Source organism: Myripristis murdjan, chromosome 11, assembly GCF_902150065.1.
Source record: "Myripristis murdjan chromosome 11, fMyrMur1.1, whole genome shotgun sequence".
In the NCBI taxonomy this organism is placed as follows: domain Eukaryota; kingdom Metazoa; phylum Chordata; class Actinopteri; order Holocentriformes; family Holocentridae; genus Myripristis; species Myripristis murdjan.
The window spans coordinates 10,371,439-10,388,430 of record NC_043990.1 but is presented as its reverse complement, the minus strand read 5'-3'; the positions used below and the strand labels follow the sequence as shown (position 1 = coordinate 10,388,430).

The following is a 16,992-nucleotide window of genomic DNA, read 5'->3' as shown; positions in this document are numbered from 1 at the left end:
GACTGAAAACACTTCTTCAGGGGTTTGTTTCTTTGCAAATCGCCTTTCAAAGCACAGATACTGACGTTCATATTGTATGTGCAATCATATGATGACTATGATTTTGATGATGACCAATCACTTTATTTTTACTTTTTTGTCAGCTCCAGACAGTTTCTTTTTTGTACATGTTGTACAGACAATTGTGCCTTTTTGGAGTTTCTTGTTTAGGAACCTGTACATAATACCTTAAAAATTCAGTAGTTGGTTGTGTTTATTTCAAAAATGAAAGTAGAAGGAGAGATGAAAATTGAGGATATCAGTTTTATTTTGGAGAATTTGTCATTCGTAAATTTATGGAAAAATAAATGTTGTACTGGTATATGTACATTTCTATGGATTTTGGGGCAATATTTCTGTGTACAGATGTTGTGTTCAAATATTTATTATATTCCATCTAGTGCCCATTACGATTCATAAGTCCATAGGTATGTGCATTATGGTAGCTTTACATTATGGTATCAATATTATTAACTGTATCAGTAAAAATTTATTTACAAACATTGAAGTGGTGTCAATCTATTTTGTTTTCCAAACACCAGAAAGCACATTTCCACCATATATTTTACAATGTTCTTTGGACTGTGTCCCAGTCAACATACCAAGGATGACAAATATTCATTCAAACTGTACAATCTCAAATTGTAGGCTGTCAGAAAATATTGTTTAACAGTCAGCAGACAAATTTAACCCAATAAAAGCATCTACTGTAAATGCAGTCAGTGGCATCACTGGGACAGTCATGTGAAATTGATTCTGTTTGATGTATCCTCATGAATTTCACATTAATTCAACTGATGAATATAAAGCAAGTGTGGACTGTCACCTATTGATTAAGTCTGACATTGCAGTTAACATGTGACATCGTCCTATAACATAAATTAAATTTGCCAAAGTCAGGTCTACCAGTTTTAGCTGAATTAATGTATAGACAAACATCCCTCCAGATGAGATTTGAAATAAATGGCACCTTCTCTGATGATGTGATTTATATAGGGCACTTTTTAATATATAGTGAGCAACCTAAGCATGAGGTTGACCAAAAAACACCACCACTTAACAGATTGGATGTGCTATAAGCTAGATCCCCCAGGAAAATGATTTGTAACATCTGAATAGCACTCAAATTATTCTCAAGTAAACAAAAAAAGTTTTATTTATTCATTTTTCTCCAATATATACAGTAACTGCATGGCATCTGGTCTATCGTTACCACCAGATTCTTGACATCCTCCTTTGAGATCCTCTGCTCAGCGCAAAATGAAGCTTCTTGCATAACAGTGAATCTCACAGGGATTTCAGCCGCCTGATGGACTTTCTTTTAAAATATGCTACTCTACTGAATGGCTGACTCTGTGATTGTCTCAATAAGAAAAATTGCTTTGCAAGCCAAAGACTCATCTGCTACTGCTTTGCCTGTGACAACACAGGGCTCCTTCAGCAGTGAGATCCTCACTAATTCAGTGGAAATATTGTGAACAGTTACGCAAAGATAATTTTTATTCACGTCGATCTTCTGGGGACATTGTAGTGATCCTCTCAGCGTCACAATAATACACTTCATTAAAATTACAATTTGTCAATTGAACCTATAGCGAGTGGCACTTGACCAAAAGATTTTATTTGTCCACTGTTTTTTTTTTTTTTAATATTTAATAGGGAAAATCATGATTGAGAGCTCTCGAAGGATCAGGGTCAAACATAGCAATCTGGCCTCAATGAGGAATACTTCACTTTCATCTCAATGAGGGAACTTCGCTCTCATCTCAAGAGGCTTACAGTGAAAACCTCCTCATTCCACCATTCAGAGGGTGAGTCATCCATCTACAGTACAGCAGCGTCTTCCCCCCCTCAGGTCTGCAACCTCTGGGGGAGGCTATAGTGAGCTAACAGAGACACCTAGAGGTCAAAAGCTGCCACTGCTGAGCACACAAGGAAAGGCTGGTGAAGAGGGCCAGAGCAAAATCAGCCTTCTTCCCAAACCTTTGCTTGTGTGACACCATGCACAATCACTGTAACATCACAGCGGCTCCACAGCCACATTGAAATCTTTAATGAAGACAAAGCTTGCTCTAATGCTGCACTACTGGCTACTGGGTTGCTGCTGTCCTGACTGGAGAGAGGCCAAATAGGTTTCTCCTGCCAGTAGTACAAGCTGTTCCCCAGGCCAATGGAAACTCTTAACACCAGTCTCTGATTAGGGACCTCAGAAGTATGTCAGGATGCTTTACCTAACGTTTTTCCACTTCAGGCATGCATACACATGCTTGCACACACTAACACAGCCAATATATGTTTTCCATCATTGCCTAAAGCACTACTATAGCACAACTCAGTGTATGGCAACTGGTGGTGGAGGGAAAACATTTGCATCAGCACACACTGTGGAGAACATGTTTGAACTTTCATGATCAGCGTCACTTCATTCACCAATTACAACACAGAGGGTCACTGGTGACGTGGAGCTTCATATTCATCAAACAAACAATGTAACACACAAGAAAACAGATATATAAATTGCTATTGAAATATACTTTAAGAATTCAGGCAGATTTGATGATCTATTGAGAAGACATTTCATCAAATGCTCCTTTATTAACCACTGCCAGCTAAACGTTTTACCTACAGCAAGAGAAAGTGATCATAGTCAAACAGTATTAAAGATAAAGATATTTGTACTTCTTATGTAATACTGGGTGTGGAGCTCAGTCTAAGTTTTAACTCTCTACAACGTTTATACAATTATATATTCATATCAAGACTTTTTAAATTATTTCAACATTTTGCCAATGCTCTGCAGTCATGCAGCTCATGCACACTGAGGGGACAAACACTAACAAGGCAACATTTTGTCTACAGCAGTCCAAATTATAGGATATGTTTGTTGAAATTTCAATCTGTAATATGAGACTTGATAAATGGTTTACAACTATGGTCATCCACTGAAATTAATTCCATGGTTTGCCCGGGTTATAATTTTTTTTTTTTTTTTTTTTTCCCATGAACGATTCACCATGAAACTCTCAAACTTGCCGCTTGACCGCCATCTGCTGTTTGATAAACGCAACTCCTCATCCAGGTTACTCCAATAAGAGTTTGGCACAGGTCGCAGTCACCCGGCGTCTCCTCCATCCCATACCTCGGAACCGAGGAATTTTCAAAGTCCTTATCTTGGCCTGCACGACTGCTTATCAGTGACTATTAACAAACAGCATTGTCTGGGAATCAGCCAGAGGACAAAACTGTTCAACACGGGACTGCAGGAGGAGGAGGGGAGGTGGGAAGCACTTGTATAAAGTCAAAGGGCTGCACATGTGGAGCCGCACTGTCAAACAGACTGCGTACTAATGTCTATGCGCGCTGGGGACGCAAACTGAAGCTCTGCTCTTTGGTTTCCCGCTGGAATTTGCCACTCGAGGATTATTGATTTTCGTGAACATTTTTAATCTAAAAGGATAAAGGAAATTTAAAATTAAAAAAGAAAAAAAATGGATTTACACTTTTTGCTTTCCATGTTGTCAGTGATGTATTCTGGGATTTTGCACACAGGTGAGTTCTGGCAAGGCTTACTTTTTAGTTGTCTGAACTGATCGACATGTTTTATCACTCGTGTGAAAACTTTTATAATTGAGTTATAAGAAACAGCTTAAAATTTGATTACTAGGCTACCTTTTCACAAGGATAATTATAAGACACAATATTGTTCATACCTATAGATGATCTCTGCGCCCAAATATCTACTCAACAAACGAAACCTAAAGGACTCTTTTTTGCTGATTTTATTTGCAGTCCTATCAGCACCAGCTGGCGAGACACCCGCTGCCCCCGCTGCCACCCCGGGGCGCCATGTGAGGACCAAGCGCTGCTCCTGCGCTACGTTCCTGGACAAGGAGTGTGTCTACTTCTGCCACCTGGACATCATCTGGGTCAACACACCTGAGTAAGCCCCCTTTACTGCATATAATTGTGATAATGTTAACTTTACTTCCCCAGCAGCAAGTATAGTTGCAGGAACTCAGTTTAGAATGACTATTTCAGTGTCATATCTACTCATAAAAGTCGTTACTTTGTAGGCGTTCCTTCTAAATATCATATGGAAGCTGATTTGTTTAGAGAGGCAAAAGGGGGTAAAGCCTGATTCCCCGGAGATGCCACTTACTAATTTAACCTGATTTATGAAGGGAAAGAGACCGATGGTCACTTTTTGGGGCGATGTAACGGGAAAGTAATTTACTGTCCATTGTGTAACGCGCCACTGCTTCCAGGGCTTGTAAGCCGCTGAGTTACTTTACACCGAGTGATGGATTACTTCTGAATACACAGCACAACGCTTTTTACATCGAAATATTGTCGGTCATTTCTTGCTTCTAATTTATTGTGTGTCCATTTCTTCTAGACGCGTGGTCTCTTACGGACTGGGAAACGCGCCGAGGATGAGGCGCGCGGTCGCCGACTCCATGGCAACCGACTCGGGGCTTCGCTGCAAGTGCCTCCGTGAAAACGACCAAACCTGCACCAGCTTCTGCCATGTGGAAAAGCCCCTCAGGTACAAATTATGTAATGTTGCATTTTATCTCAGTTCGAGCTTGTCCCACGCGCACTTTGGCTATTTGCATCCCGAGGAGCGCATGTGCCGGTAACACAACGCCTTGCGCCTGTTGTGTGCGCACTGTCAGTGAGCTACTTAGGCTGTCGTCTAATCCATCTTTCTCCTGCTCTCCCTCTCACACTCTCTTTTCACTCTGTTTCCACCACATGTGCAAACAAGCTTTGCTACTTAAATGCCCCTTAATGTTTCGAAACCACGGGCTGAATAATTGAAACATGACTCCATTCTCACGTCTTGTGCACTTTTGCCCACAGATATAAGACTTCGCCAGACAAGGTGATCCTCTCTGCCGAGGGCGATGATTGTGCTGAGGCGCAGTGCAAACACAGGCTGGCAGCCAAGGCGGGCTGGATTAAAAGGTAAGACAACCCGCTCAGACTGAAGAGGGCGAATACCACAGGTCTATTTGCAAAATAAATGGACACGATAATTATAACCTCACGCAACACAGAGATCTTTTGTGGGACAAAATATCTCAGGGCACATAATTTCTAAGTGAGTAAAACCAGTGAGCCTGCGAGATAAATGTAAATGGCACGTGTTGAGCAGGCATCCCACAGGCGCACAGTTCATGATTACCACCCCTCAAGCCATGAATTCTCCATATATTATGATGGAAGATTATTTTTCTTTCTGGGGCAGGGTAAACTCGTGACATTTTATGGAATTTCCCAAAAGCAAATTGTATCAATTTCCTTCACCGAGCTGTCAAAGTGATGTGGGTAATAGAGCCCTTCTCTGGCACAGCTCCACTCATGTACCATCACGTTTCAAAATCAAGCGCACTCACAGTGTGCGGCGCCGCGCATCTCCACTCTCTGACACATTAATGCATGGAAACATAAACTTCAATCTGCTGTGCCCACTCCAAAGGCTGTTGTGCATGACACTCAGCATGCTTGATGATTTGGGTTTGAGTGACTGGCAGCTTGAATCCGCCCTGCTGTATAGTCTTACCTTTTTACATAACCTGAGAAACTGATGGTCTGCATGTCAGAATGCTGACTGGCTTCCTTATCTGTCTCTGTCTGCAGGATGAAGAATGGCAGGAAGAGACCGCTGTCGCCTTCAGCGCTCAGGGCTGTGCTGAAAACACATCTGCTGCTGGAGAAGTGGAGGGTGAGACAGCGCCACAGGACAAGAGCCTGGGAGGGGGAGAGCACAGCTTCCTAGAGGAGACGGATGACCTGCACACCTTGTCAGACATAGAGGGAAGGGATTTCATGCAGCATGGAACCTCTCTCCAGCCATCTGCCATTAGGGGGCCATGTGCAGCGGCCCCTCAGAAAGGCATTGGACAGTCCACACAAGGCCAGCGAACTGAAACTCCATGTTGGCTTCAGCAGCTGTGGTGTTATGAAGTGTCTGCTGCTGGTAGTGCACAGTGCATTTTACCACCAAGCTGGTTTTGCACCCCAGAGAGATGACACCAGGTCAGAGACAATCCAGGGCGTTCAGGTGGGAGAGATAAGCTGAACTGAAGACTTGACCCTGGCTTACTAAACCAAGGACTTTCACTGGTCTTTTCAGGTGTCATGGTCATATGAGAGGCTCTCTGGTCAGTGTCTGTATGGCGTCACTCCTTCAAACCCAAAAGACCATCAAGTGGAATTTCACAACACTGACTTTCACTGGGAGAACTGACTAATTTTAATTCCTCTAAGCCTACTGCAGAAAATGAATCTCTGGCATGAATGGATGAGGCTGTTCTACTTACATTTCAACATACCAATATGCTCTCCTGTGCATTTGCATTGAGACACTGTCAGGCTGTCTATTGTATATGATTATGTGCTTTGTCATCGTCGTGCGCAAGTTGTTTTGTAATTGACTGAAACCAGTTACTGCATTTACATAACACAGGACACAGGTCACTGTAACTATGCAATAGCTCTTGGGAGTTTTTCTTGCTGACGTCAAACTCATCTATCATCACAGATTTCTCTACATATATTGTAATTTAATTCTTCACTAAATATTTTATGCACATTGTTGCAAGTATGTGCTTTGTTTTTATTTATTCATGTTTACTGGCCATATTGGTCCATTGTGTCATATTTTGCTTTGTCATTTCAATGAAATGTGTTCTCATCAAAATGCCAAATCCTGGCAAACCTATTGACAAATAAATTTTTACATGCTTATTTAAAAACACTGAATCAAACTCCTTCGTTCTTATTGTTTTGTATTCTCTGCAATGTTTCAAATGCACTGGATTTTTATCTTTGAAGCTGAAATAGGCCAGTGACCTTAGAAAGGCAATGTTTCAACAACTAAAGTGGGAGATAATTATCTTGGAATAGGGAAATGAGAACACCAGGAATAATCACCACGGAGGGGAAAAAAAAGCCCTAATCTTCACTAACACTGTCAACACACAGGTATCGCACAGACCAGTCATTTGTGAATAATGAGATACATGAATTATGTGCATAAAAAGGCAGCCTTTTGAGTTCACAGTGTTGGAAGATTTGAAGTAGGTCAAAACAGAGCAAAAGAAACAGTGAGAGAGGGAGAGAGAGACTCTGCGGGTGTGAGACAGTGAGATAGAGAGAGCCTCAGCCAGATGTGATGACTGCACAGTGTTGATGTGGAAGCCAGCAAGGCAAAGTGCAATAAAAACCCACTAACCCCTGCTTTTATCTCGGTGCCAAACCAATGTATACACTGCAATTTCTAAAGCATCTCAAAGTGGATTTTAAATTTCTTTCAGCCTAGGTGTTTTGGATTTCAAAGGAGTATCAAACACAATGTTCCCTTTCAGTGTTTTTTTTTTTTTTTTTTTTTTTAAAGACTTGATATCATCTATGCCAGTTGGTCCTCTCCAACCAAAACTCCTTTGGTTTTTGCTGACATGTGACTCAGCAAAAATCTAATGCCTGCCAGTCTCAATTAAAGCTGAGTCACTCTGAGGTTATTCTCTTTCCTATACCTGCCTCGTCCTTTAGAGATCCACCTTCCCTCTCCCCTCTGAAGATTATAGGTGATGAAGGCCATTATTTACCACTACTGCCCCTTGTTCACCCCATACTGTGCCTCAAGGATCTCATGTGTCGGTGTTTTTTTCTCTCACAATGCACCACAGCCTCCTGACAATTCTGCTTATATCCTCGATTTCATCTCCTTTCAATCAGCCACTACTATCCTCCCGTCTTGCTAGCCTTTCTGTGAAGACTGCCTTATTAAGACTTCAGCAAGGAGCTTGATTATAGTTCGAGGGACACAGTTTAGAAATTCACACTTAAACCATAAATCAGGAAGGCTGTACATTCCTTCATGCATGTGGATTTTGCTTGCATAAAGTATTGGAGACTTTAAATATTTCATCTAAATTGAACTGTTTATCAATAACCAGCAGCCCTCTGGTTATCAGGCATCACTGCAGCACATAGCAGAAGATGGCTCCCTGTTGCATTACAGCATAAAACACTGTTTATGGTATTGCAGCCAGGAGAAGGGAGTTTAGGGATTTAGTTCACATGCCAGACTATTTTAATTCCAACTTCAAAGTAGACAGTCCTTAAAAGTCATTCTTTATCACCTCAAGCATTTTTTTTTTTTTTTGAGTCATAAAGCAGAGATTAAGGCAGTGTGAATTCTTCGCTTCAGTCTGTCAAATTTGTCCATTTAAATCTCTCTTTGTGTGTGATGAATGTTATACAAGATGTCCTCTCAGTTCAAACATTTGTTTGTCTCAAACTTGCTCCCATCACTCATCGGAGAGCTGCTTGAGCTGGCAGCAGCCAACAGTCCAATACAAATTGGTTGAAAAGTCTTATCTAACCAGCCCATTTAGCAAACAAATCCATGGCAAATTTTCTGCCCCCGGTTTATTCTACAAAATAATCTCATGTCCTCCTGTGTGCAGAAGCCAATAACAATAGTGGTATAATATTTTCCAGACAGACCTACTTTATTTGCAGGGCAATTGTAAGACATGTGTGCCTCAGCAGATAGCATATAGACTAAAGACGGTGTTAAAATGGGAAAAAGTAGATATAACCTGCAACAAAAGGCGGAGGGCTGGATTTGAATCCATACTTCAGATCCATTAACATTATACTGAATTGAGCCATCAGGAATCCATGGACAAGCCCATAGATGGAATGAGATCAGCCTGATATCTAAATCTCTAGCGGAAAATGTTATCAAGTTGACAAGAAACCATGATATAGAAGCTTGATATAGCAGGTATTTGTTCAAAATATGTTACATAATGACAAAAGGTGAGTATATAACACTATGGTTGTCCAATTAGAATCGCTGTCTTTCAGCCTTTTAATCCATATATGGTCATCTGAGGACTATGGTCAATAGGATATGAGATGAAGTGATCCACTACATGTTTAAGTCCTTTGTCTTAGCAAACCTGCTGTGAATAACCATTTCTCTGCTGCCATTTAAACCATCTTTAGCTCTATAACCTCTTATCAGAACTCCTTTATTAAAGCGACAGCTGCATGTTTTTCTTTCATCTGGCTCCTCCTACAGTCTGCACTATTTTCAAATCATTATATGCCCTCTCTTGCATGAGTCACCGCTGGGCATATCAGGTCTTTAATCCTGCAGAATCAGTGCTAAACAGAAAGTTCTCCATGTACCTGGACCCTGAAGAGGTTAACAGCATGCAGACGGGCCAGGGGCCCCAGCACAATGGCACTAACCCTCTGAGCTGTGCAGCTCTATGCAGGGAACTCCCCTGAGACATTAGCTTTTGGCGTAACTCATTAGTCTATTGAATAGGCCCAGTGCTAACATAATAGCCCATTACACAGCAAGGAATCTCCTCGACTCGACAGGAATTCTCGAGCTCAGGAGCTGAACAATAGGACTATGTGAAAAAATTGTCTGGGAGGGGCGGACTGGCCTCAGCCTCTGACGTCTGACCAACGCCCTATGCTACCTCCACACACCCTGTTTTCCAACTAAAAGGCCTGCCCGTGCCAATGCATCTCACGAAACCCCGCCGTAGGTTGACTAGAGGGGATTAATTACATTGGGCTGGATGAATCAATCAAAGGATTTGGCTGGATAGGTGATCGGGAGTCACTGGGACAACTGAGCACCATGAGAAATCTGTCAGGAATGCTCGGGGGGTATTGTTGCCCTTTTAACCTTGTGAACTCTGATATTCCCTTAAAATTACCCTTAAGTAGTTTTTTTTTTCCCAATATTGAACAACAATGGCACATATATGTATATATTGTACCTGCTAGTTGCAGCACTTCATTGAGGAAACATCACACTTACACTGAGTGAAATATCCAAACCCAAGATGCCATTGTTGCATGGTTGCAGAATTACATGAAACAAAAATATCTAAATTTCCTGTTCATCATTTTATACACATTTCCCTGTAATTCAGCAGGACATGTTTGGTATCTTTGGAAACCCTGAGATCGCCACTAAAGTTTGAATTTAATTGTGTGGGTTTGAACAAAGGCAGGTCATGCAGCATGCATTTGTACTGACAAACCCAATGATGGGGCAAGCGGAGCTAGAAAGGTTTGGAGTAGACCTTGCCCCCATTCCCCCCATCTACCTCTGTTCTTCCTCAACCGTGAAATCTGTCGCAAGAGGCAACAGAGAGTCAGAATTAGGGCAGTTTCAGCCTGAAGTGATTCCCCTCTTTGGGTGAATCTGATTCATCCTCCCAGCTGAGTCAAGGAGATGACACACGTCTCAGAACGCTGATTATGGGAATCTGTGCAGGTATCTCTCAGCACTCTTGTCTGCCAGCACCACCCATCACCCAGCTACTCACTGCAGACAGTCATCTCAATCAGGGACATGACGACTGCTCAAGTATTGTGGGAATATCTGCTAATTTTTTTTTTTTTTTAATTCTTTGCTGACAGACATGAATGCGAAACCAGTCAAAGCTCTGTCTGCAGTCGAGCCTGTGCTCCTCCGTGACTGTACTTACCCTTACTGTAGCTCGAAATCAAAGCGAGTAGGAGCCCTGTCATCCATCGCTCATATGCACATTTGGAGGGAATGTTCAGAACGTTAGGAATTATACACCAGGTTTCACGAATATATCACAGAATAAGATATGTTCACCAACACAGGTTCACTCTAACATGTGGAGGATGATGTATGCAATAATGAATGCTCTGTAAAGCATGTGTCTATATGGAAATAAACATAACTATTTGCATTTTTGTTTTAGTGCTCAGCAGGTGTTAGTCTGAGAGCATTCCACATGAACTAATTCAGCTCTCTAAAGTTGCTCATTGCCTGACAAGGAAAAGCCCAGGGGCCTGCTATGCAGTGATAAATTTTTCTCTGAGTGAAAGCACCAAACAGAGGAATTAGCTGCAGGTAGTCGAATTTTTGGAACTGTGAGTTCACACCGTAAAACAGACTTAGTGTCACGCTCAGCATTTATAACAGAGGCCAAGTATGTTTACATGCAAATTCATTCTTATATAGAATTAAATTGGCACTTGACTTGATAAACATTTGTTATCACGACTGCAAAAACACTTCTCTACTGATGACCATGTGCTCCAGATAGAGCTGTCCTTGCATTTGTTTGAAATATCTTGACCCATATTTTTCTTACGGCCATATTTGTCAATACTCGGTCGAGATACTGGGCCTAGAATAAACATGTCATTATCTGAACCAACACTGCGAGCAAATAGGCTTCGACCTGAACCGGCTCTCCAAGGAAAATACACAGAGAAGTGTTTCATGCTCATTTACAGTGCCGTGCATGGCAACACTTTGTGGTAAAAGAGCTTCTGTGTTGCTGTTTGCTTTGCTCTCCTTTGCCGTCGTGTTTGCTTACATTGCTAGGCAGGTGGAGATTAAGCTCTTGATCTGTCATTCGTCCCTCTCTCTTCGCCTGTTTTGGCAAATAACTAAGTCTGATATCCCCGATGTTGTTTTTACCCCCGTCTTCTGCGCTTTTCTCCCCCCATTTTATCCTTGTCATCACTTTTATTGTTGTTTTTATCCCCTTTTATTTGTATTGTACTTTTTACTGCCATTTTATACTGCAAGGCACTTTGTAACTCTGTTTCAAAGCAAAAAGGTGCTTTATAAATGAAGATTATCATCACCGTCATCATCATTATTCTTAGTAATAGTTGTAGTAGTATTTAATATTTAGTATTTAGTTTTCAACCGTTGCCTTTCTCTCTCAGACCAACACATAAAGGTTAAATGAGGTCAGTAGTCGCAGTGTAAATTGAGCAGTAGACACTTGCTTCATAATAACAGTGTGTGTTGCAATCCCTGCACAATTGTTTGCTTATCAGTGATTTACACCGCTGTCACTTACGGCTTTATAATGCATGCAACATGTCAAATCTGCACCTCCGTCTTCAAAATAGGTTGGTTAAAAAACACATTTTATGCTCTGTGCTAAACAATCAAATTTGTACTTGCAGCAATGGGGTTGCATTCAAATTAATTTGAGGAAATATATCAACTAACAATTACCAGGTATCATTTTTCTGCCTTTCCCCTCCGGCATTTTGGAATCCAACCTGAAGAACAGTAGCATCCTTGTTTTAACAACAGCCTCACGCTGTTTACGAGGCTGTCATTGACCAAATAACATGCATCACTCAATCTGTTAATAAGGGCACAAACTGGGCATGCATTCACAGTCTTCTCTATCACGCTGCCAACAACAGCCAACCTGGGCTGGGACAACAGCAACACCAAGATCCCTGGGTTGTTGTTTTGACGGGACGGCTGCCAAGTGATAAACTTCTGGGTTAGACTCATTGTGTCATTTCTTTTTAATACTCCATCATCATCCTCTTCAGCACGGCCTTTCATTGTCTATGGTCCTGCCAAGATGATTGTTCATGTCGGAGCTTGGAATTTTGCGCGCCCCTCCTTTGTCAGTGAAACAATTTGTGGCTGCATCCAACATCATTCACAACCAAAACGATAAGAAAGGCCACCGATTTTACTGGGCAGAGACAGAATTCCTAATATCTGTGGATACAATTACTCAGACTCATAAATTCAGCGGTATTTTTTTGCACATTAGTGTTGATATTGCCTAAAGAAAAACAGTGCAATAGAGAATATTCTTGAATCATTCATCATGAAGTATTTGAGTGCTAATCCAGGGCCAATCTGATTACATGAAATGTTGACGCAGTTATGCTCATAATTAATGTTGTGTTAAGAGTCAGACCTCTTTCCAAGCCTTTGTTGCAACAAGAATAACACAGTCACAGGCTTGTTCTGGTGTTTGAAGCAGAATTCATAGAATGAGTTGACTAGCTGGTGCAGAATTAACAGAAATAAAAAATAAAAAAAAAAAAAAAGAAGCTGGCCAGTGTAGACTTCAACATGGTTGCAAGCTGAAATTTGTTTGACGTGCTCACTTGGCTCTGTGTAGTTCAGTGGAAGGTCATACATTTAATCCCATCCTGAGGCAGGGAAATATGGGAGCAACAACAATACGGGATGTGCAGTAGAATGGGCTCTCAAAATACGGGATCTCGCAGGAATGAGGGGATCGCTGACATGTAAGCACTGGCGCGGTGTGGATGCAACCGGGATGTAAACACCCAGCCTCTTTGAAGTGAGGAGCGGTGCAGGCCAACAGGTCCATGCAAAGTGCATTCACAAGAAAGAGCTGTGGCGCCTACAGGTGACGAGGCCCACGGTGCACACACAGCCTGTTGAAATTCAACTGTTTCCAAGGTGATTTGATGCAGAGAGAGACAGTCGTCGCTTTTGGGCCTAAAACATATCAACATGGAGGATTAATCTATGTTTGGACAATAGTTGCAAAGGCACGGCTCCTTCATACTTCTATATTTATTTCTAATGATTTCTCACCGTGATAGACAGAATAGGGAACATTCTTAAGAAGTAGTTTTCAAAGTGAGGTTTAGGTACCTGTAGGAGTCTTTGAAGGTTTTCATGGGGGTCCTCCGCAAACAGTTATCATTTAATTTCACTATAATTCAATTCTCTACAAATTAAGACATTTTTTTTCACATTTAATGTCACCACATTGAATCTATTTCTCAGTGTTCAAGTAAGACAATTGAACTATTTAGCACTTAACACACCAAAATCTCTTTTCACAGCATAGCATAGATCCCCGGAGCAAAATCACCTCGAAAGGGGCATTAGTGCTTTAACTTGGAAGTCCACAACATGAAAAGGTCCAAAACCCCCTGACTTAAGAGGGCCTGGGTTCAAACCCCCGTGGCGGACATCCATCTTGCTGAAGTGTCCTTTAGCAAGACACTGAACACCAACCAGCTGCAGGGATGCTGCTCTGCCGCTCAACCTGCATCCTGCTCTGCTGTGTTTGTGGTGCAGGAGGCATTAAAACAGAAAAGAAAATTTGGCTGCAGGGATCAACAAAAATTAATAACTAACTAACTAAATAAATAATATTACTAATGTTGTTGTTGTTTTTACTAATAATGCACTTTTTATTAAGAGCAAATCTTAAAGCAGAACAAGAAGTAAGAAAAAAAGGACAGTTATCAGACAGTTTTGCTCACTGAGGGCACTGTGCTGATCACACACATGAACCCAAATGCAGGGATTCTTACCAGTTTATGTGCACAACCACACACACACACACACACACACACACACACACACACACACACACACACACACACACACATACACATTAATATGCACTTTCCAAAGGATGAACCTCAATATTAGTGTCGAACAGATCCTCTAGAAAGGAATGGCTAATCCCATCTCGCTCTCTCTGTCTCTCTCTCTCTCTCTCTCTCACACACACACACACACACACATCTCATGGAAACCTCAAAATTATGACTAACCTTGGTGGTATTAATCGGCTTCACCGCGGTTTGTTGTAGGGAATTACTTTCCAAAACACGTTCTCAAGGATTCAGCATTACATAACTGCAACTTCCAACTGTGCAGAATATTTAATCTCAGACACATAACTCAAACCTGAAAATAAGCCACACCGAAGACATGACCTACAGCCTTGAACCCATTAAGCCTCCATTACTGTAGTCACTGTAAATGTATATAATGCAAACAGTCTGGCTAAGATCCTTGAAAATTATCTGCAAGGCTAAAGGGTCACTTAAATACTGATAAAAGGAGTAATTCCTGTACCTGTTACCTGATAACTTTTGTTATGAAAGTTGCTCTGCTCTCTATATCTGTCTCTGCTTATCTACCTGAGTAATGGCATATTCCCCAAATGAGATGCAACACATTCCAGACATATTTGTTTCTACCCTCTGTCCCATTTCCCAATCCGGCCGTCAGTCTCCACCTCGGCTCCCACATCCCCACTCGCATACCAGACAGACAGAATCACACGCATGTGGAGTGACGGGCACTAAATGAGAGATGTTTACATGTTCTGCCGTCACTCTGTCACGTCCAAGTCCAGCTCCGACCAGGGCGCAGTCTTTTGTCACTTTGCTCTGTGGCTGTGTCGTATGCTCTTTTCCACACTGCTTTATTTCTAACTGCCCGAACCAAAACAAGATTGTGTGCACCTGCGAAATGTCGTCCCCAAACAAAGAACTCTATCTGTGACAGTACAGAGTGAGTCAGCTGATCGCTGACACGTATCTGTCGCGAGTAACCCAAACAACATGGAGGATCACCACAACTCAACAAAGCAAAATCACCTCTGATGTCACACACGACTGTAGTGTATCTGTAAAACTGCAATACAATAATAAAATAATGCTGATACCGACACAACTACTTCTACTACTACTATGTATCCTATTGCTTCTACAACTACAGCTGTTACTGCTACTACTATAGCTGGGTGATATCAAGAAAATCAAATATCACAGTATGCAGTGGTGGAAAGAATACTACAAATTCTCGAGTAGAAGTACAGTTACTTTGCTGATATTTGACTGCAGTAGAAGTTGAGGTTGTGCCGTAAAAATCTACTGGAGAAAAAGTAAAAAGTGTCTCATTTAAAATGTCCTGCCAGTTTCTTTTTCCAAACAGTAACTGTGTTCGCTGTGATCTTTTGCATGCAGTTAGAAAAGGAGGAGAGAACACGCTGCAAACTACATGATTTAAAGGGGTATTACACTAAACTGAGCTGAGGAGCCTGTAGACTCAACTGACACATGTGGAATAAGTACGTAATTAAGATGGTTGAATCCACATGGCTCTCATCATCACACTAACTCACTAATATTATTCCACATTTTTTTGCCAGTTGAGTCTAAATGGCCCTAGCTGCAGATTTTCATTGTGCAGCTTTTAATGCGAAATTTGGAAAATGACCAAAAGTCAAGCCAACAAAGCAGAAGCAGATTCCTCTTCTCATCTCTGCTGACTGAGCTTTTATTGTGAAAGCTGCTAGAATCTGTCAATGGTCATTTGTTCCCTGTAATGGTAGTAAAATACTCAAGCAAAAATGTACTTCAATAAAAGTAAAATTACTGACTTAAGCACACAAATAAGCTCATCCATTACAGTAACATGAGTAAATGTAATTAGTTACTTCCACTTCTGACAGTGTTGAGGTATTTGGTCAAAGATCTAAAAAAAATAAAAAAATAAAGCCACACTATACTGACTTCTATTAAAAGTGAGCAACATGTTTCTCAGTGTGTGGTGTGAAATTGATGTGAAAGGATGACTACTGTTGCTTTCATAAGACCTTAAGACACAAGAGATTTCACAAAGTCAGAAAGTCACAGACCAAACAGGCAGAACAGCTACAAGTTCAGAAAACTGCGTCCTTTTATTAAATGAACGATATTGTGATATTCAAAATCCCAGACGATATCCAGTCTCATATCACACTATTGCTGTAATGTTGATACGTTACCCAGCCTTCACTACTCCTGCAACAGCAGGAGTAGTGAAGGCTGGCAAGAGTAAACATGTCGTCCTGCATATATCAGAGGCAGAAACCAGAGAAACAAACAACAACAAGATGCATTGTCCTTTCAAGTTTCACCAAAACAGGTAAACAACTGGCGACTGAGATATTGTGCACAAGAGATAGATGGACAAACAGCTGAGCCTGACCCAGAGCCCATGTTTATGACAAATGACGTTATACAATTCCTAAGAAGAGGCATGACCCGACAACACTAGGATGGTGAGTAACACACGTCCTTTGTCTCCTGGCTGTTAGTTTTAGGTGGGTTGCTTTATTTCAGGGGCCGTATTGCTCAACACTCAATTACTGTACATTTCAGTTTCACTGTTGACCATTATTCATTCCTTGATTCAACAATGACTGTTTCTCTCAATGACCTGAAAAACAATTTATCACTTTGCTACAGTTACCCGTTATGCTCAATACCATCACACTCTGATTTAAAGTTTTGCAGGTAAATTCAGTGCAGTGGATAGTAAACCCACTT

General features: G+C 41.3%; 1 protein-coding gene across 1 annotated transcript; it reads left to right on the top strand.

Moving 5' to 3' along the window:
- The first annotated feature begins 3,400 nt into the window (after positions 1-3,400).
- edn1 (endothelin 1) lies at positions 3,401-6,774 on the top strand. The gene is made up of 5 exons (XM_030062905.1): positions 3,401-3,588; positions 3,829-3,979; positions 4,436-4,585; positions 4,903-5,007; positions 5,683-6,774. The coding sequence occupies exons 1-5, from the start codon at positions 3,528-3,530 to the stop codon at positions 5,819-5,821; spliced, it is 606 nt and encodes a 201-aa protein (XP_029918765.1). The 5' UTR covers positions 3,401-3,527; the 3' UTR covers positions 5,822-6,774.
- The last annotated feature ends 10,218 nt before the right edge of the window (positions 6,775-16,992 follow it).